This window comes from Amblyomma maculatum, chromosome 8 (assembly GCF_055883805.1).
Source record: "Amblyomma maculatum isolate TAMU_Amacu chromosome 8, ASM5588380v1, whole genome shotgun sequence".
In the NCBI taxonomy this organism is placed as follows: domain Eukaryota; kingdom Metazoa; phylum Arthropoda; class Arachnida; order Ixodida; family Ixodidae; genus Amblyomma; species Amblyomma maculatum.
The window spans coordinates 38,091,161-38,112,940 of record NC_139351.1 but is presented as its reverse complement, the minus strand read 5'-3'; the positions used below and the strand labels follow the sequence as shown (position 1 = coordinate 38,112,940).

Genomic DNA, 21,780 nt, shown 5'->3' with positions numbered 1-21,780 from the left:
ATGTGCGCTGCTATCTAGTATTCCTCCGTCTGTGCACATATGTTAAAGAATAAGGTTATTGTAGTTGTTGACGGTTTGTCTACAATGCCGTTGGTAGACACTGGTTCTGCTGTTTCGGTCTTGAGTTTAGAATTTAAGAACCTTTTGAAGAACGAAGTCATGTTTATTTGGTACAAAACTGATAATTTGTATGGAGTGAGTGGAGAGTTATTGTATCCGGTTGGGATGTACAGCGTTAAAGTTTCTTTAGGAGGCACAGTATTTCCGGCGCAGTTTGTAGTACTCGATCTACACACGGCGTAATCTTGGGGATTTACTTCCTGCGTATGTGCGTGCGCTGCAGTTGATTGCCGGACGGGAGCGCTAAGTGTTAGTGGTTCTCTTCTTCGTGAACTTTTGGAAGAGTTCAAATTATGAAGACGTTGTGTTTGTGTGTGAAGTTGTCGTACCGCCACATTCTGCAGTGTGCGTCCAGGTGTCCAGCTTCCGTGCCATTACCGACTCATTTGAGGCTTCTGTGGCGCCTCTTCATTCACATTGCGTAAAGAGAAACGTGTTAGTGCCGCAATGTTTGGTTTGTGTGAAAGAGGGCCGTACCGGACTGTAGACTAAAAATTGCTCACCGTAACCGGTTGTTTCTCCAGCGGTCTTGAAACTAGCTTCATTTAACACAGCTATACTGAATTACGTAGCTCTCGTTACTCCTTCTCCCGACAACCTCGTTTCTCACTCGCCCGCTGACGAGAAGTTTGTTCCAATTATCAGCGCATCTTTGAACGCCTCGCAACGCCAGATCTTGACGAGCCTATTGTCTCAGCACGTCTCGGTCTTTGGTTTCGAACAGTCCGACAGCTCGCAACGTTTTCCTCTGTCTCGCGCACGCCATAGGATTGACATGGGATCTGCCCATCCGATCCGTCAAAAGCCGTACCGTGTGTCGCTATCAGAGCATACGATCATCACCGAGCAAGTCCAAGACATGTTGAACAGGGGCGTATTACAGGAATCCTCCAGTCCTTGGGCTGCTCCCGTGGTATTGGTAAAGAAAGAAGACGGAACATGGAGGTTCTGAACCGATTATCGTCGCCTTACTAACTTCATCACTAAAAAGGATCTGTGTCCTCTTCCGCGTATCGACGATGCCACAGATTGTGTTTTCTCTGTGTCTTCTATTCAGTTGATTTGCGATCGGGGATATTGGCAGATTCCGGTGGACCCTGCTGACAAGGAAAAAACTGCATTTGCTACGCCGGACGGCATATTTGAATTCAACGTGATGCCCTTCGGCCTATGTAATGCGCCTGCCACATATGAAAGACTTATGGACACGATACTCTGTGGCCTCAAATGGGAAATCTGCATATGCTGTTTAGACGATGTTGTTATTTTTGGCGGGACTTTTACAGAACATAACACGCGACTCGCTATTGATTTAGATTGCCTGCAGAAAGGTGGCCTTGTCCTCAATTCTAAAAAGTTCTGTTTTGGAGAACGTCATGTGCTGGTATTCGGGCATCTTCGGCAACCGGCGAGCATGTAATTGCGTACGCAAGCCGTTCCCTCCGCAAACCTGAGCGTAACTACACTGTTACGGAGCAGGAGTGTCTCGCTGTAAGTTTCGCTGTTCAGCGGTTTCAGTGCTACCTTTATGAACGCCATTTCATGGTTGTGACAGACCATCATGCCCTGTGTTGGCTCGTCGACCTTCGTGATCCATCTGGTAGTCTGGCACGCTGGGCCCTTTATCTGCTGGAGTACGACTTCACTGTTTCGTACAAGCGTTGCCGCAAACATGTCGATGCAGACTGTCTTTCACGTCTTCCCCTTCGACCGAATGTGACTCTGCTGATTTCGATCACTACATCGCCTCCGTCGTGCCCGAGTTTTCCGACGCCTCGGCTCTGCTGACTGCGCAAGAGACTGACATAAGCCTTGAGCCACTGCTTGCGGCGGCGCGGGATTCGACTGCTTCCAGCCCATTTTGTCGCCGTGGCGGCCTTCTGTACAAAAAGGCTTACTCAAGCACCGGCACGAATTTTCTGCTTGTGGTTTCCGAGAACTACCGCTTATGCATCCGGCGTGCCATGCACGACGACCCCACTTCCGGGCACCTGGGCTCTGCACGAACGCTCCATCGTGCCGGGGACCGGTTTTATTGGCCAAAGATACGCCAGACGACTGAGCGATACGTGGCGAGCTGCACTGAGTGCCAGCGACACAAACGTCCTACGTCCACGCCACAGGGTCTGCTGCCTCCTGTGACTCCACCACGTGGTGCATTTGAGAAAGCCGGAATCGACCCAGTGGGTCTCTTCCCGAAGTTATCCGACGAAAATCGTTGGATCGTGGTTTGTGCCGACTATTTCACCCGCTACTACGAAACGGCAGCTCTTCTTCAGCCATCGCTCACTGCATGTCCCTGTTCCTGCCCCGTTCTGTGATCCTCCGCCATGCACCTCCGCGAGTGATCATCCGTTATTGAGGTCGCCAGTTTATGGCAGATGTTGTGGAAGAGCTTCTCCGTTTGTGCGCGTCGCATTTTCGCAATTCCACCCCATATCACCCTCAAATCAACGGCTTGAGGAGCGCACAAACCGCACACTCGTCAACATGTTATGTATGTACACTGTACCTGATCACAAGAATTAGGATATTATAGTGCCGTTTATACGATTTGAATTCAACCCTGCAACACATGAGACGACAGCCCGTTCTTCCTTCTATATGCCTCTCCTCCTCGGTATTGTCTAGACACAATTCTTCCTTACTCCGTCCATGACGAACTGTGCATCGCAGAAACTCTTTGTCGAACCGTAGAAGCTCGCCGTCTCACCCGTTTGCGAATTCTCGCTTCGCAAGAGTGTTCGAAAGCTCGGTACGACAGCCGGCATAACTATGTCTTATGCCCCTGGAGACTTAGCGTGACTTTGGCGACCTTTCCGAAAGAGTGGTTTAGCCCAGAAAAAGTTGGCGCATTACGCTTGCCCTTACGTTGTGCTCGAGCGCGTTAGCAAAGTGAACTACCGAATAGCACGTAATACAGCTAGTGGTCGTCGCTCAGTCACAACCGAAGTTGCCCATGTGGCCCGGATGAAGCCGTGTCACTCTCACGGTAACGAATAACTACCTAGCTCGGGAGGCTTCGTCTGCCCAGATGGAAATGTAACGGTCCTGAAGAAGATGAAGCTTACAGCACGAGTGAAGGAGAAAGACTTTGGAAAAGACTCGTGCCGGATGCGTTGCAGTTGACCAGCTGAGCTCTCTGCCCTATCGTCCTGTTGTTCAGCGCTCCGACGTCTTACCCCCGTCATAACAATATGTTCGGACCAATTTAATATGCTTGAGATTAATACACCGAGGTAACGATATGTTAAACTCAGTCAATGTTTCACAGGTATTAAAAAGTAGACGTGGGTGAAGTTAGACCATTTGAGCGAAGCTTGCATAAACTTGCACTTTGAAATCTTGTAGAGGGACGAAGACGACAAAGTGCTGTGCTCGCTTGTGGAAGGTGAGAAACGGCGAAGTGTGTGTGATTCGTGCTGGACGCCTCTGCCATGAAGTTGTTCATCTGGCCAGCTATCTCTTTGTAAATATCTGTAAATACATCCGTGTATCTACGTTACATTATTGGTTGAGATGCTGGGTAACGACGAGCAGGAGCGGAGGTCCATCAGGGAGAAGGTTGAGGCGGTACAGGATGTCATCGCGAAAAACAAAAGTGCAAGGTCGGAGGTGGCACCGCTGAGGCGATCGATTAGTGGACGCAAGGAGGAGTCTTGCGGCGGCTCGTCCGCGATGTTAAGCAGATCACAGACAGCGAACAAGCAAGAGCCGAGGTCACTGTCTGCAGGATCTAGCGGTTCCACAGGGGGACGAGACAGGCGGTCAGCGTCTTGATTTCAACGCCCTTACTTGTAGACAACGGTGTAAGAATACTCTTGAAGGCGCAATGCCCAACGACCAAGCCGGCCTGTAGGGTCCTTCAGTGAAGAAAGTCAACAAAGAGCGTGGTGTCCGTCACAACCGAGAAAGGACAGCCAAACAGGTAGGGTCGAAATTTAGACGCGGCCCAAACAAGGGCTAGGCACTCGCGCTCTGAAATGGATTAACTACGCTCGGCAGTGGAAAGAAAGCGGCTGGCATATGCAATTACACGGCATTGACCTTGGTGACGTTGGGCTAGCACGGCCCCGATACCACATCCGCTGGCATCTGTGCGAACTTCTGTTGGAGCCGACGGGTCGAAATGGGCTAATACAAGTCGTGAGGTGAGCAAGTGAATCAGTGAAGAAAATGAGTTTTCTTGAGCAGGGCCCCAGGTAAAAGGGGCTTCTTTCTTAAGGAGGTCGGTGAGGGGACGGGTGATGGTAGCACAATTTTTGATGAAGCGTCGGAAATAGCACAAACCGACAAAGCTGCGCACATCCGTAGAAGATCGAGGCATAGGGAAGTCCTTGACAGCTTGAAATTTAGCAGGATCTGGGCGGACACCAGAAGCATCGGCAAGACGCCCGAGGATTGTGAGTTGGCGGCGTTCGAATTGGCATTATCAAACAATTGCGCCACCGATGTCGCCGATTTCATGCTTCAAAATGTCAGCCTTCACCACGGTGCTCCACGCCAATTGCTGACGGACCGCGGCCGCTACTTTTTGTCCCGGGTAGCTGATGACATACTCCGATCCTGTTCCATGCAACATAAGCTCACTACAGCGTACCATCCTCAAACGAACGGGCTTGACGAGCGGCTGAACAGGACCCTCACTGACATGCTACGTACGTCGCACCCGACCAACGTGATTGGGACATTGCCTTGCCCTATGTAACATTTGCTTACAATTCGTCGCGGCATGACACCATAGGCTATTCGCCATTCTATCTTCTATTTGGTCGACATCCTGCATTTCCCGTGGATACACTGCTGCCGCCATCTTTGGAGTCGACCGCGGAGTACGCACGTGACGCCATCAATCAAGCAACTATGGCCCGCGAAATCGCCCGCGACCGTCTCACATCCTCCCAGACCTACCAGAAGTCTGGTTACTACCGCTGGCATCGCCCAGTACACTATGTCCCAGGATAACGCGTTCTCGTTTGGTCTCCTCCTCGGCGTGTCGGTCTTCGTGAGAAGCTCCTTCGTCAGTACAACGGCCCTTATCGTGTGCTCCGTCAGGTGACCGACGTGACTAATGAGGTTGCCCCTCTTGATTCTCCGACATCATCCACCCACCCTGCCACCGACGTTGTTCACGTAGTTCACATCAAGCCGTAAAATGCACCTGCTCCGTCTTCTACTTAGCACCGGGACGGTGCTTTCGCCGCCGGAAGTTATGTCAAGGGACGACGACGACAAAGTGCTGTGCTCGCGTGTGGAAGGTGGAGAACGACGAAATGTGTGCGATTCGTGCTGGGCGCCGCTGACATGAAGTTGTTCATCTGGCCAGCAATCCCTTTGTAGATACCTGTCAATACATCCGTCTATCTACATTACGATATTAAGCTTCATTGGCCACTTATTACACCAGTCCTCTAATAAAGTTAAGTCATCCTTGAGTATGTTCTGGCCGTAATGAGATGAAACTGCGTGATGGAGGGCACAGTCGTCTGCGTAGAGACATATCGATGATGCAATGCCACAGAGCAGGTCGTTAATATAAATGAGAAGAAGCGGGCCAAGAACTGAGCCTTGTGGAACGCCAGAAAGAACCTTGGTTGAGGCTGAAGATGTTCTCCTAAGACGGTGAACTGAAAGCGGTCGATAAGAAAGCATTTAATCGAAAATAAGATTAATGGGTCCAGGCTGAGAGAAGAAAGTGATGAGTCGCAAATGAGGAATACGATCAAAAGGGTTTGAAAAGTCTAAAAATAAGGGAGTAATTACTCATTGCATCCAACCAAGCGCAGCCATACGGCTACACAGGAATGCTATACGTTTCTCACTCGAAATCATGGCCTCAGTCTGTCGAAAATCTGAAACAGCTGATGAGCTGCGCTCAAATTTCGCATTAGGAAGTAATGTAATCGTCGGCATGTTTTTTTCTCGTGCTTCTTCAGCAGCCGAACGGTGGCTTTTACGCAACGGCACGTTTAAGGTTGTTTCTCTTCTCCATTATAGCCAACTTGTGAGAACTCACAAGGCAAATTACAATACCCGGTAATTAATTTAATACGGGAAGCTGGCATGGGTTTATAGCGCACCTGCCGGGGTTTGCCCACGGGGCTAAATAAAGAGATGTTATCGTTATTACGGCACTTTTCCTGTGTCAAAAGTGTTGAAGACAGTTTATTCAGATATTTTAGATTCGTTATAAATTATGGACAGCTTTCAAGGTTCTCGTTTGGGGAAATCTCATCGGATGGACAAAGGTCGTTCTGTGAAAAGGGCGCTTAAGAGCTCCATGTCCTTATTCAGGAACACAGTGCATATGTAGCCCTGTTTCGAAGTAGCGACTGCATATTTCAGCACCACTGACGTTAGGGCCACAAAGGAGTCAACAACTGCGCTATTACTAGCACGCAGCACTCTTTTGTCTGCTATCGCGCTGTTTTAACAACCTTGCATACCGTGCGAATATGACTGCTGTCATTTCGCCTGACGGCACACGTACAGTTCTGCATTCAGGCGACTCTCGCTTCTTCTTTTAGACTAGCCAACATGTGATACAACACGCTTGCACTCCTGTGCGCTCGGGTGCCGTCAAAAGTAAAAGGAAGGCAGATAATGTGGTAGTTTTATTTCACTGTCCCCATTTCAGGTTAACATTCTTGTCTCGCTGACAACGATGTTTAAATATGTAAACCAACAAGCCCTCGTTTTCACCCCGTTTCTCGTGTCCTTAGCTGTCGTTTTGGAAATGCACACTGCAACAATGATACCCGACCGTTACATTTTATACCCGGAGAAATTTAACAGTTTTACCAGAGTCGCCTTCCGTCTACTACTGATGGCACCTGCACCTACAGCAGTTGCACAGCCCCGTATAAACTGTCTGGAGTCCTTGCAGGGTTACGCGAGTCGGCGCACGTACATCGTGACCCAGTACCCGCTCATCATCACGGTTGAGGACTTCTGGCAGCTGGTCTACGACTCCGGCTCCCAGACCATCGTGCTGCTGAACGACGTGGACGCCAAAGACGAGGTAATCATGGCGATGGGTTGCGATGCTTGTGCGCTACATGAAGTGTTTGTACCGTGGCTCAGCGGGTGTCGTCGTATTAGGTACAAGCGACCGAACACGCAATATACATTTTGCCTGACCAGCATCTGCCAGGTAGCGGCAGCTTCCCGAGGACAAAATTCCTGCGCAGCTATGTTTAAATCGTTTGTTAGTTTGGTTTATACGCTTTAACCTCCCAAAGTGACTCAGCCTATATGATCCACCCTAGTGAAAGGCAAACACAGACGACCGCAGGAGGACGCTCGGAGACAGGGTACCTAAGGCTGTTTCATTATTTCACTAAACGCTTTACCGAGCCCACGTTCAACGCTTCCAGAATTTAGGATGAGATCATGTGGAGACGTCGTCAGCAAAGTGAGGCGCAAAGTTAAAAACAGCGCAGCACTCGAATTAGGGCGTTTGGTTCATGCCACAGCGCCAGTTCTGCTTACCAAAAGTGGCCCACTTGGCACTCTCATTGCAGCAGGAGGCCTCAAAACCTCAACCTCAATGGTCTTTACAGTTGTGATGTATGGATGCGAGAGTTGGACTGTGAAAAAGGCTGACCGCCGAAGAATTGACGCGTTTGAATTGTGGTGCTGGCGAAGACTCTTGAGAGTTCCTTGGACTGCCAGAAGATCAAATCAGTCGATATTGTCGACCATAAACCCTGACTGCTCATTGGAGGGTCAAATTTTAAAGTTAAAGCTCAGCTACTTTGTTCATCTGATGAGAAGAGAGGAGTCGCTGGAGAAAGATTTGACGTTGGGAAAGGTTGAGGGTCGCCGGAGAAGGGGTAGGCAGCGAACGCGTTGGTTAGGTGGCATCCTCGAGGCACTGCAGATGAAGTTATGTGATGTTAGGAAGATAGTGAGAGACCGGAAAGCGTGGCGTGACATGGTCCATAGGGTCACGAAGAGTCGGACACGACTGAACGACTAAACTGAAACTGAATGTCCACACACACACACACACACACACACTATATATATATATATATATATATATATATATATATATATATATATATATAAACGCAATGCATTGTCTTCAGCGAGGAGCACAGAAAGTTTCCTTACTTGGAATGATGTATGTTCAGGAAATGGGTGAAATATCCAAGCGTAACCTAGCGTTTCATGGCTCACCTCACGAAATGTATATAACAGACCTGTTCTGAAGCTTTTGAAGGCCGTGACGCCAACCGCAGTATTCTGAGAGTCCCGTGATTTAGTCTGCACTGCTCTTTCCGTTCTCTAAAGTGATGACTAACGGCTGCTTAAATAGCTTATAATTCGTGGCTTGAGGATCGAGGTGTTACATCAGCAGTTGTAGATGTCATGCAAAACTGCTTCATTAAATATCTGCACCAGGGCACCATACAGAAAACTAATTAGGCAGCCATTAGCAGACTTTGATGACCTGGTGGCCAAATGATTGCGCTAATGGTGCAGTGCTTCGCTCCGCCCCCCCCCCCCCCCCAATAGGAAATATGAAAACGCTTCCTGTTATACAGTTCATTTGCGGTTCTTTATTAAAGCCTTATATATGCACACCGCATATGGGGAATTTAAGTTGTTTGAAGGAAAAGGTAAAGTGTGCGAAGGGTTACGACAGCTGAAATAAATGCATACATGATACTTATATGGATTATATGCGATACTTGCCATGTGTTTTTTGCGGTTGTGTGTTAACTGTATCGCATGGATTACCTTTTTTTTCAGAATAAACTAACTGGTCTAGCGAACTTTATTGCGCAATAAATTATCATGTATGTATGTATGTATGTATGTATGTATGTATGTATGTATGTATGTATGTATGTATGTATGTATGTATGTATGTATGTATGTATGTATGTATGTATGTATGTATGTATGTATGTATGTATGTATGTATGTATGTATGCGTGCATGCATGTTTGAATGTATGTATGTATGTATGTATGTATGTATGTATGTATGCGTGCATGCATGTTTGTATGTATGTATGTATGTATGTATGTATGTATGTATGTATGTATGTATGTATGTATGTATGTATGTATGTATGTATGTATGTATGTATGTATGTATGTATGTATGTATGTATGTATGTATGTATGTATGTATGTATGTATGTATGTATGTATGTATGTATGTATGTATGTATGTATGTATGTATGCATAACTTTATTAAGGATGTTCTCCCTGATGACTGGAAGATGGAGAAGGTGGTTCCCTTGCACAAATCAGGTAACCCTCATTGTCCACCAAAAACAGGCCCATATAATTAACTAGTGTACCATGCAAACTTTTTGAGCACATCATTTACTGCCACATTGCAATCTTTCTCGAGTACAACTATCAGCACGGCTTCAGAAAACCTATTCCTGTGAAACTCAACCGCTCTGCTTTACTAATAACTTATTTTCTGCTATTGATCGTTCATCCACAATAGACTGCATATTCATTGACTTCGCTAAAGCTTTCGACACCGTGTGCCACAGATTACTAATGCTCAAGCTAAGAGCACTGAACTTCGATCCAAACGTTCTTAAGTGGATAGAATGCTTTCTTTCTAATCGCATGCAGTTCGTAACAGCTAATGATTGCAATTCACCCGTATACCCTGTAACTTCTGCCGTACCACAAGGATCTGTCTTAGGATATACATTAATGGCTTACCTGACAACATATCGTCTTCAATAAGACTGTTTGCTGACGATTGTGTTATGTATCGGGAAATCCTTGACCCTGCCGATCATCTTGACCTTTAATCTGATCTAGATATTATTTCTTCTTGGTGTGACACTTGGTTAATGAAACTAAACCATACTAAATGCAAGACAATGCGGATTTCGCGTAATCTTACTAACTACACTCTCTGCGATTACAAGCTTAGTGGTGCCCATCTAACCAAAGTTGCATCTTATAAATATCTCGGCGTGCACATTTCTGATGACCTTTAATGGAAAACTCACATCGACTACGCAACAAAAAATGCCAGTCGCACACTAGGTTACGTACGCCGGAATCTTTCTCTTGCTCCTACTAATATAAAGTTGATGCTTTATAAAACCATGGTCCGACCGAAACTCGAGTATGCGTCATCAATCCGGGATCCGCACATAAATACACTCATTAATAATGCTCAAGCCATCCAAAATCGTTCTGCACGTTTCATACTATCAAACTATCAGCGTACTGCCAGTGTCTCCATCGAAGAGACAGACGCCCCTCGCACCTGCTCCTGCTCTGCACTGCGCATTCCACACATTCCAGAGCGGTTCCACAGCGAAATGCTCGACTGGTAGCTCGCTACAAAAGCAATCATCCTTCAGCTGATGAGGAAGATTTTAGATTTATTGACTCACATAAATTATTCGCAGTAAGCTGACGGCGAGGCATATCGTAGCGCACTTCCAGCCCGAACTTATTACTCCTCCTTTCTGCAACCGCAGGGAATGGCGACCAGGCATGAATTTCGAGATATTATTTCTCAGTATATTCAGTGTGTTCGTCAGGAGGGCTTTAAGCTTGATATCGCTTGGTGCTTGACATTCGTGGGGGCCATAATATACTGCTGCTTGTCTTGTACTAATGCTCCTATTCGTTTATTCAGTCGCACAGCGCTAGACATGCTCAAATAGTCGTGGGCTATGATAATCTATTTATCCTTCGTTTGGTCACCGCGGTGATTTCTGAAGCACGGCTTAATATTCCTGTACAGGTCACCCCGCTCTCATTTTTGAAGCTGCGTGGTACTGCAGCGGCAAACATCTGTTGTCCGACAAAAGTAAGCGCCTCTCTCTAAGTAGAAGAGCTCGAATGTCCGACCGGCATTCGTCGCTTGCCTCCAGGGTTAGAAATGAATGGCGCATTTATGCCTTCCTCGATTAAACCTGTTTACTTGTTTACTTGGGACCAACTTGTACGCTACGAACACTTTTTAAGTTGTATCTTCAAAGACTACATTTCACTGCTTCAGGAGATGTCCATAAGGCAGACTGGTAGCTCATCATCATCATCATCATCATCATGATGATGAGCTACCATCATCATCAGCCTGATTATACCCACTGCAGGGCGAAGGCCTCTCCCATATCTCTCCACTTAACCCGGTTCTGTGCTAGCTGCATCCACTTGACCCCTGCGAACTTCTTAATCTCATCCGCCCACCTAACTTTCTGCCGCCCCCTGCTACGCTTTCCTTCCCTTGGAATCCAGTTTGTTACCCTCAGCGACCATCGGTTATCCTCTCTTCGCACTACATGTCCTGCCCATGTCCATTTCTTCTTCTTAATTTCCACTAGAATGTCGTTAACTTGAGTTATTTCTCTGACCCACTCTGCACGCTTTCTATCTCTTAATGTTACCCCTACCATTTTTCGTTCCATAGCCCTCTGGGTTGTCCTCAACTTAAGTAGAACTCTCTTGGTTAGCCTCCACGTTTCCGCCCCATAGGTGAGTACAGGCAAGATGCAACTGTTGTATACTTTCCTCTTGAGCGATACCGGTAAGCTGCTAGTCATAATCTGCGAGTGCTTGCCAAATGCGCTCCATCCCAATCTAATTCTTCTTGTTATTTCCTTTTCATGGTCCGGATCTGCGGTTACTACCTGTCCTAAGTAGATATATTCGCCTACTACTTCCAGTATTTCGCTACCTAATGTAAACTCCTGTTCCTTCCCGAGGCTGTTGAACATTACCTTAGTCTTCTGCATATTGATTTTCAAGCCTACCTTTCTACTTTTCCTGTCTAGGTCATCAATCATTATTTGCAGTTCATCTCCCGAGTTGCTTAGCAAGGCAATGTCATCAGCAAATCGCAGATTACTGAGGTATTCTCCATCTACCCTTATCCCTAACTGTTCCCATTCCAAGTCTCTGAATACTTCCTCTAAACAAGCTGTGAATAGTACTGGGGAGATTGTGTCTCCTTGCCTAACACCTTTCTTTATGGGAATTTTGTTACTTTCTTTATGCAGAACTATGGTTGCTGTGCAGCCACTATATATATCTTCCAGCACTTTCACGTACGGCTCGTCTACCCCCTGATTTCGCAATGCCTGCATCACCGCCGAGGTTTCAACTGAGTCAAATGCTTTTTCGTAATCAATGAATGCTATGTATAAGGGCTGGTTATATTCCGAGCATTTTTCTGTCACCTGATTGATGGTATGGATATGATCGATAGTAGAGTACCGTTTCCGAAACCCTGCTTGATCCTTTGCTTGATTGCAGTCTAAGGTTGTCCTGATTCTATTAGCGATTACCTTAGTAAATACCTTATACGTAACAGACAGTAAGCTGATTGGTCTGTAATTTTTAAGGTCCTTAGAGTCCCCTTTCTTGTGAATGAGGATAATGTTTGCATTCTTCCATGCTTCCGGTACCGTCGATGACACCAGGCACTGCGTATACAGGGTGGCCAGTTTTTCTAGCACGATATCCCCCCCGTCCTTCAGCAAATCTGTAGTTATCTGACCCTCTCCAGCTGATTTCCCCCTTTTCATAGTTTCTAGTGCTTTCTTGACCTCGTCCTTCGTCACTGGTGGAACGTCTGACTGTTTTTCCCTACCGCCAATCTCATTACGGTCCTGACTACTTTGGCTACTGTAGAGATCTGTATAGAACTCCTCGGCTACTTTGACTATCTTGTCCATATTAGTGATGACGTTGCCCGCCTTGTCCCTTATCGCAAACATCTGGTTTTTGCCTATGCCCAATTTCTTCTTTACCGCTTTAAGGCTTCCCCCGTTCTTTACAGCATGCTCAATTTTCTCCATGTTATACTTCCTTATATCGGCCACCTTGCGCTTATTGATTAGCTTTGATATCTCGGCCAATTCGATCTGGTCTGTTGGATTGGAAGGTTTCATACTCTGCCGTTTCTTCATCAAATCTTTCGTCTCCTTAGACAGCTTACCGGTATCCTCTCTAACTATCCTACCGCCTACTTCTACCGCGCACTCAGTAATGATATCTCTGAAATTATTGTTCCTTGCCTCTAGGGTAATATCTCCATCCTCAGTTAGAGCTGAATACCTATTCTGTAGCGAGATCCTGAACTCTTCTGCCCTCCCCCTCACCGCTAATTCGTTGATGGGTTTCTTTCTTACTAATCTATTGCGTTCCTTCTTCAGATTTAGGCTAATTCGGGACCTCACCATCCTGTGGTCACTACATCGAACTTTCCCGATTACCTCTACATCCTAATCGAATGAGGGCGGACCATCGACCAGCCGCTACGGGCAGCGTGCTACTATTGAAACTAAACCTTCAATGTGCAGTCAGAAACAGCGCTTCGCCGAGGGTATAAGTAGTAAATGCATTGAAGGACAGACTTTATTGGTCTCATTTTCACTGCACAGCCAGATTAGTATCATAATCGTACACCTGAGTACACCTACTACTCTGCACATAATCATCATTTATTTACCCTTAAGGCCATGGCGTCATTATATAGAGGGAGGGGGGGGGGGGGGGGGCAGTAATCGCAAGTCACAAAAAAGTAAAGTTGGGAGCATAAATTATAGACACATGTAGATACAGCTGTCAGCACAACAAAAACACATGACAAAAAAAAAGAACAAGTAAGTAGGTAAACAAAAGAAAACGAGCCTTCAACAGGAATTGTTAGGCGTTCTAGGTTTCATCGTCATCAGATTTGTTTTCAGAGCAGGACTGTACAGATCGGGTACTTGTTGTAACGACTGCGTTCGGACCGCTACAGGATTTATTTCAAGAACACTGTCAGTAGCTTGACCTGGGCGAGAGAGCGCACCCAAGCTTCCCCAGGGGGACCCCTGGTGGAATATTGGAGTATTCTTGACACCTCCTGCTGCGCCACGCAGGGGAAGGCGTCATCTAGCGGCAAAGATATGCGTGCACACGAGAGAAAAAGCTGGGGAATGGAGGCAGAGAGGCGAGCGGGAAAGTTTTGCACCTGTTTTTGTGTGACGATGTTGGAAAGGGGCATTAGTTTTACCTTCCAACGGTGTCAGGCACAAGGCGATTTCATTTGTTCGTTTCTTATTAAAGTGGCCTGTGAACGCATCTGTGATTGTGTGCCTGGCTTACGCGCAAAAGCAGCGACCGCCGGTTACGGGACTTCAATTAACGAGAATGCACATATAGCTAATTTCTTAGAAATATTCCTGAGAACTCATTGGGTTCTGTCCGCATCCATACGCTGACGACAAACAGGTCGTTTTCACTGAAAACGGAGCAGCTAGACTCTTTTGGCAGTCAACTCCACGGCCATCAGGGCGTGTTTGTTTTTTTTTGTTTTGTTTTTTTTTTTTTCTAAGCGCGAAAATGTGAATCCTCTGACTGCAATCACAAAGCCCGTCCTTGATGTCACCAACTGGAGTAGAGTGGTGCCCGTTCTGCCAGCAATGAGTACGCCGTTTGATGCAGCGCGCTCTGTTTACTACGAAGAACAATTAGCCGCAGCTGTGCTGTCTGGCTTTCTTAGTGCGAGTGGAAATATGACTTTGTGGGCCAGGAGGTTTAACAGAGGTCAAAATATTTCTTACACTCAAAACGAAACAGTCATAATGATTGGTCCCGATACTTTAAAAGTGGCCAAGCCCAAGAAATATTGCGAGAAGAACGATGCGGGGGTAGAACATTGCTGACGTGCTTTGTTGCAACAACGAAGTAAGCAGCTGCTGGAGATTGGACGTCCGGCAGAGGCGGTTTGTGTCACGTTGGTTGTTCCCCTACGCCGCTTGGTCGCAGTCCGCGTTTTGTTATGGTAAGGGGAACTTTGTGGGCGAAAGGACTGGTGACAAGGACCGCAGTGAAACCGATGTGACCCACACCTTGTCGATATGTCTCGCGAGAAACGACGAAGCCTGCCTGTTACGTTCTTCACTCGAGCCGCATCACTTGCACTTTTCTCGTATGCTTCGCTGCGTTTTTATACTTTGTGGCCTCATTTCCTAATTATTGTTTCTGATAAGTCCCTGTCCTCCTCACCCATTTATGACCAGTGACACCTTCATTTCCACTACGGATACTGGCCTCCAGTAATTTTTACTTAGTAGTAAGCTGACCGGGTGGCAGCCTACGGCGCATTCACTATACTCGCCTTCTCTGCGCAGTCTTGCCCTATGTTCTGGCCTCAGACCGGCAGCATGCATCACCGGCACCTACGCATAGACCACGTGTCCACAGACGTCGTCACTGGCGGAGTGCTGCAGCGCAAGTTCAAGCTCAGGAACACCGCCAAGGTAGGAGCCCCGTTTTTGCGAACGTAGCTGTTGCTCAGTAGCATGATCACTCACTACCATCATTCCAGATGGAACTAATCGCATCTCGCATGGTATTTTATACAGGCGCGTGCTGACCGCGAACAAATAATTAATAAAAAAGAGCACGGTATTACTCCTGCTCTTACAAATCCACTCGACGGTCCGCAGTGGGGAAAAAAACTAAATGTGTCAAAAAATGCATGTCGTTCGGCGCTGCCAGCACTCGCATAGTGTGTTGGCTCATAAAACATCATGAAACACCAAGGCTTCATCTGTCGTACGTATGCGTATTGAGCGATGGTATCATCTGTTGGCACATGTTTGAAGCAGTTTTTTTATATTTTAAGGCGAAAGCCCTTCTAGGCTCATGGAATGAAATCCCGTGCACGAGAGTTGTGCGCGTCAGATCTGTACGCTGATATGTGTCACTTGCTAATAACGAATGTATGAGGAGGAAAATTGGAAAACGATTAATATTGATGGGTAATGAATAAAAGTTTAAGTAATTGAACTTGCCAAGATGTCTCTCCAATTAGAATAAACGTTATACACTAGATATTGACACAGTTATTGAGTAATGATAATGACTAATAAAATAATCGTAAAATGACTGAAATGACTGCGGAACGACCAATATGTCAAATTATGACTTCTAATAACCGCAACTAACTGGAAATTAGTAAACATGCTCCTCTTAAAAGATATCAAAGATACCTCCTAATATTTCTTCGGTTTTTCATTTTTTTCTCTTAATTTTATTCTATAATATATGATCACGTGGCACGCACTCTACCTCAACTTTAAGGCCAACACCTGTTATAGCGACAGTGTCAAGAGTCAATAGCGGCATCACCCTAATCTCGCTGAATATGTGCACAGTAAGCAGTCACTGAGCATGAAAACACACAAAAAAAAGCTTCAACAGCGGTGTGATGAAGGTCAAGGTGCACATCATGCACAACATCCAGGCCTGAGCGGCACCGCTGCGACGTTACCGTTCCGTTGGGGAGCCCTTCATATAGTCCAAGTTTTTTTGTGGCTGCGCATGGGCTGAAATAGTGGCACAAAACTTTCCGCTCAGTCCGCGGCGTCGAATGGTAATCCACATCCGTACATGTTCACCGGGCTTAGTATGTGCTGCGGTGCCCACGTAGATAGTAGGGTCAGGTTATCCAGCTAGCATTATGCATGATTGCCTGTCGCAACTGGCAGAGACTCCTTAGGAGCTAGATATTCTCGTGAAAAGCCGCCATACAAGTACGGGCGGAATTTCTAATTCTCTAATACAATATTTTGGGCGAGTTGGTTACATACATTCATTATAACAGCGCAAAGACGGCACAGAAAAAGAGGAGGACACAGCGCTGTTGTGTCCTCCTCTTGTTCTGTGCTGTCTTTGCCCTGTTATAATGAATTCTAATTCTCCCATATCCTTGTGCTTCAGTTTTCCTTTGTGGTGTTACCCTTCGCTCTTGGCCGCCTGGCATAAGCTGCGCCATTCTGTCATGCCTTATTACTTCTGGACGGGAACAGCGCCTGGGCGCACAGTGCTTGCGGCTGAATTAAATTTGGTTTCCGCTCTTTTTGTATGCCATTTTGAGCATGGGTTACGACTATGAGGAACGCTGATGTTTCAGAATACGTCACGCTGCAGAGCTAATATTTGTAGGGGAGGGCGCTGCGGTGCCGGCATGATCGGACGCGTCTCCGCACAGCTCAGTGCTTTGATGCTGTTATCGGGAGAAATCCTGCCCATCGACTGAAAACGAGTGAAGAATCGGATTTCGGAACCCACCGGGAATACGTGGATAACAAGTTCTCCACCAAGTGAGTCCGATTTCTCGAATCATCAAGGATTTTTGGGGCGAAGCGAGCTAAGCCTAACCCAGACGATAAGTGGTCGAGGCCCCGACGGGGGAGCCGAGGGTGCAGCAGCGCCACCGGCGGCGAAGAAATTCAGCACGGCACGAAGCGCGCGGGAAATTTGAAGTGAGTGCAGCCATGGAGGTAGTTGAAGGTGAAGAAGTGGACCCGCAGGAGTTCACGGTGCCGGGACAGTGGTTCCAGTGCAGAGGGAAGAAGGTTGTCCCGCTTGAAAAGAGCAGGAAGGAAATCGAGGCTGAGCAGTTCAGGCTCAAGCAGGCCGGAAGAAAACTGGCAGCATTTTCTGTAGAAAGACAAGAGGCAAGAATCCCGGAGGGAGCGGACAAGATTATTCTGCGACCCGAAGGAGGACTAGATAGACTCCTTAAACGTGGAGCCGCATATTTAGCGAGAATGATCAGGGCGTCGGCGGGCGTAAATATTGAAGAAACGGAAGAGGAGGACATCGTGATACCCAACACGAAACAACATTCCATTCTCATCGCTACAACAAGTGGGGAAAGGAAAATGAAATACGCGAGCATAAACCGAATTAAGCTAGGGGAAGAAGAAGAGGTGGCAGTCTTCGCCTATGTGGGCACTCCGGACGGGTGCGGCAAGAGAGTGGTGCACGGGGTGGATAGGATTTTCACCCAAGAGGACATCATGCAAATGCTAAGGCACAAGGCAAACCCGGAGGCTATCGGGGTAAGAAGACTCGGGAAAGATTCCACGACTATATTAATACTCTTCAAGGAGGAGAAAGCACCGAGGACCGTCATCCTTGGGGGAGCCCCGCACAGATGCTACCTGTATAAGAAGAAATATGAAGTATGCAAGGCATGCGGAAGACTAGGCCATAGAATCGACGTGTGTCCAAACCCGACAAACGTCAAGTGCCGTGGTTGCGGACAGGAAAATCCACCAGAGGACCACACCTGCAAGCTGAAGTGCCAACTCTGCGGGAAAGAGCACATGCTGGGGGACAGCAAATGCAAGCTGATCCATCGTACACCGTACGAAATCAAAAAGAGAATCTGGGAAAAGAAGATGAAGAAAGAAGCGGAATCGGAGGGAGCAACCAACCAAATCGCAAAAACCCAAGAACACCAGAGCCGCCCAAGAGCCAGACAAGAAGGGGAGAAAGAAGGATACAAGCCCAGGACGAGCTCCTTCCCTAGACTAGGAGAGGAGCAGCGGACAGCCTCCAGGGGACGAAGCTCTTCAGGCGGAGGAGCCAATCCAGGGGACTGTCAAGCTCGAGAGCCACGACCCCCAGTCGAGACCGAGACGAACCAACAACCGAGAATGGTGAGAGCAAAGGCGTGAGCTTCGCAGGCAAGGTTACCCAGGGCCGAAATATTAAGAAGGACAAAAAAGACGAGGAAATAGAAAAATTAACAAGCATTATTAAGAGCATGAATGCAACGATCCTTAGTTTAAAGGAGGAAATACAAAATTTAAAAACAGAGCGCAATACAGTGGCGACTAAATCTCAAACAAAAGCAGGCGGATCTGAAATAGGGGCGCCCAACAAAATCGAAGGCCAACATCTTACAGCTCAAGTCGACAACAAGGGAGCGGATAATAATATGCTGGTCGAGGATACCTCTCCACCCCCATCTAAACGCAAAGTTAGGGAGGATAGCAGCTCAGATCTAACAGTGGATGAAAAGCTAGAGAAAGTAAATGCGAAACTGGACAGAAGTCTTAAGAATTTCGCTAAGGAAAGAGACAGTAAACTTGAGGACTTAGCCAAGCAGATTCAACATATGCAGATACAGATGCAAAATCACTTTCACCTCATGACAGAGGCGCTCCAGCAATTAAAGGGGGAAACCGCCAACCTAAATGCGAGAGTGACTATACTTGAGGAGAACAAAACAAAGTTGAATAATGGACAGACCGCCCAATAACATCCAAATTTGGCAGTGGAACTGTCGCGGGTATCGACGCAAGCGACCGGTATTGCAGAGCACGCTGTCGATCCGCGAATCAGCCCCCCTTGCTATAGCGTTGCAGGAGACCGGCGGCCCGGCCAAATTGCAAGGGCATCGCGCCTTCCACAGTGGGAAAGGGGACAAATCGAGAGTTACAACACTGGTGCAGAGAAACATAGCAACAATCCAACACGAATTAGAGGACAACGTCATAGAAAACGTCTTTGTAGAAATTCTAACAGGAAAAAAGGAGGAATCAAACACTTTCCTACTCAATATCTACAGCCCACCGAGACAACGGAAGGTCCGCTTCAGGGCGATAATGAACAAGGCACTTAATGTAGCAGGGAACCAGCCGCTAATTATAGTGGGGGACTTTAACGCCCATCATCCGGAGTGGGGGTACACTAAGGAAGACGCAAAGGGGAGACAGTTGTGGGAGGACACGCATAACCTGGGGATAACATTGCTGACTGACCCATTACACCCCACGCGGGCGGGGAACAGCGTTACCGCCGATACCTCACCGGACCTGACCCTGATTAAAAACGTAGAAACAACGCAATGGCTAAATACGGAACTCAACCTGGGGAGCGACCACTCAATAGTGGAAACCACGGTTGAAATCAGGAGTAAAGTCAAAGGAAAAAAGTGCTTCCGGACGAAAATCACAGACTGGGACCGATTTAGAGAGATTAGGGGGAAAAGAGACCTAACAGAGATAGGAAATATAGAGGACTGGTGCGAAGCGGTAAAGAAAGACACCAGGAAAACAACTAAGACGCTAGAAGGGGAAAAAGCTCCGGAAATAGCGGACGCCCGACTCCTACACATGTGGGAGGCCAAACAGGGCATGGAACGTCGACTTAAAAGGCAGGGCAGAAACAACAAAAATCTCAGAAGAAGACTGGCGCGTCATAACAAAGAAATAGAAGATTACGCCTTTAAACTATGTGAACAAAATTGGACTAACAAATGTGGCGACATGGAAAGGAATATGAACCTCCCGCAGACGTGGAATATCCTAAGACATTTAATAGACCCTGAAACGTCCAAAACACAAGCACGAGTCAAAATGGCTAAGGTTAGACACGCATGCGAAGAGCAGGACGATGACATATTCATGAAGAAACTCGTCGAGACATACATAGGGGACACCGAAATTAGAGAGCTACCCGACTACCAGGGAATTCCAAATGAGAAGTTAGATGCGCCCATCACGAGAGGTGAAGTAAGGGCGGAGATAGCGAAACTCAAAACCAAGTCAGCTCCAGGGCCAGATGGAGTCACGAATAAAATGCTCAGGAATTTAGATGACAACTCGATAGAGGCCCTTACCAGCTACATGCAGAAATGCTGGGAAAAAGGGGAGATCCCACCGCTGTGGAAAGAGGCTACCGTGATCCTGATCCCAAAACCCGGGAAGCAACCGAAACTGGAAAATCTCCGGCCTATATCGCTCACGTCATGTGTAGGAAAGTTGATGGAACACATAATTCAGACCAGAATTTCAAATTATATGGAGGAAAAAGAGAAATGGCCAGACGAGATGTATGGCTTCAGGCCCCATCTGATCACACAGGACGTCATGTTGCGGCTGCAGCAAGACATAATTAATTCCAGAACCAAAGATGCGAAAGTCATTATGGGACTGGACCTAAAAAGGGCCTTCGACAACGTCAAGCACGAAGCCATCTTGGAAGGGCTCCAGCAGGCAGGAATAGGGCTAAAAACTTATCGCTATGTCAGAAATTTCTTAACGGACCGCACGGCGGTTATAACTTTCCAGGAAATACAATCTGGGGTGATCAGGCTAGGTAACAGGGGGACACCTCAGGGATCGGTACTGTCACCCACCCTTTTCAACATGGCCATGAGAGGGCTCCCGAAGGAATTGCGGAAAATTGGGAATTACAACTTAAATTACAGCCTGTACGCGGACGACATCAATCTCTGGATCAACAGAGGGAGCGACGCAGAGATCAATGAAACGCTGCAGGCGGCAGCAGATGTCATCTCTAAGTACGTGGCGGACAGAGGACTTAAATGTTCGCCTGAAAAATCAGAAATCTTCGTGTATAATGACAAGGCACTCAGGAACAAACCTCCCTCTGACCCGCAGGTGTACGTGAAAGGAAGGGAGATACCAAAAGTAGAGACAATACAAATATTGGGACTCCACTTACAAACACACGGAAGGAACACGATCACCATTAAAAAGTTAGAAAACCACGCGACCCAGACATTAAACCTCATCAGGAGGGTCTCACGTAACGGAGGCGGCCTCAAGGAAAGAAACCTCCTGAGATTGGTACAAGCCTTCATCATTAGCAGAGTGGGCTACGCCACGCCATATCTGAACCTAAAGGCAGATGAGAGGAGAAAGATAGACGCGCTCATCAGAAAATGCGTTAAAAAGGCCCTAGGCCTCCCAACATGTACATCGACGGAGCAGCTACTGGCCCTAGGACTGCACAATACGATTTCAGAAATCACGGAAGCGGTTAAAACCTCGCAACTTGAAAGACTCAGCACGACGCGAGTGGGAAGAGCTACGCTAAGTAACCTTGGAATAGCCA

The 21,780-nt window shown here is 47.2% G+C and overlaps 1 protein-coding gene across 1 annotated transcript in view; it reads left to right on the top strand.

The window, feature by feature from the left end:
* The window catches only part of LOC146181010 (receptor-type tyrosine-protein phosphatase kappa-like), a 188,749-nt gene that overhangs the window by 145,620 nt on the left and 21,349 nt on the right, over window positions 1-21,780 (top strand). Inside the window, exons 14-15 of the mRNA XM_084576230.1 lie at window positions 7,007-7,141; window positions 15,249-15,377. Coding sequence (XP_084432356.1) covers window positions 7,007-7,141; window positions 15,249-15,377 — 264 coding nt within the window. The remainder of the gene's footprint in view (window positions 1-7,006; window positions 7,142-15,248; window positions 15,378-21,780) is intronic.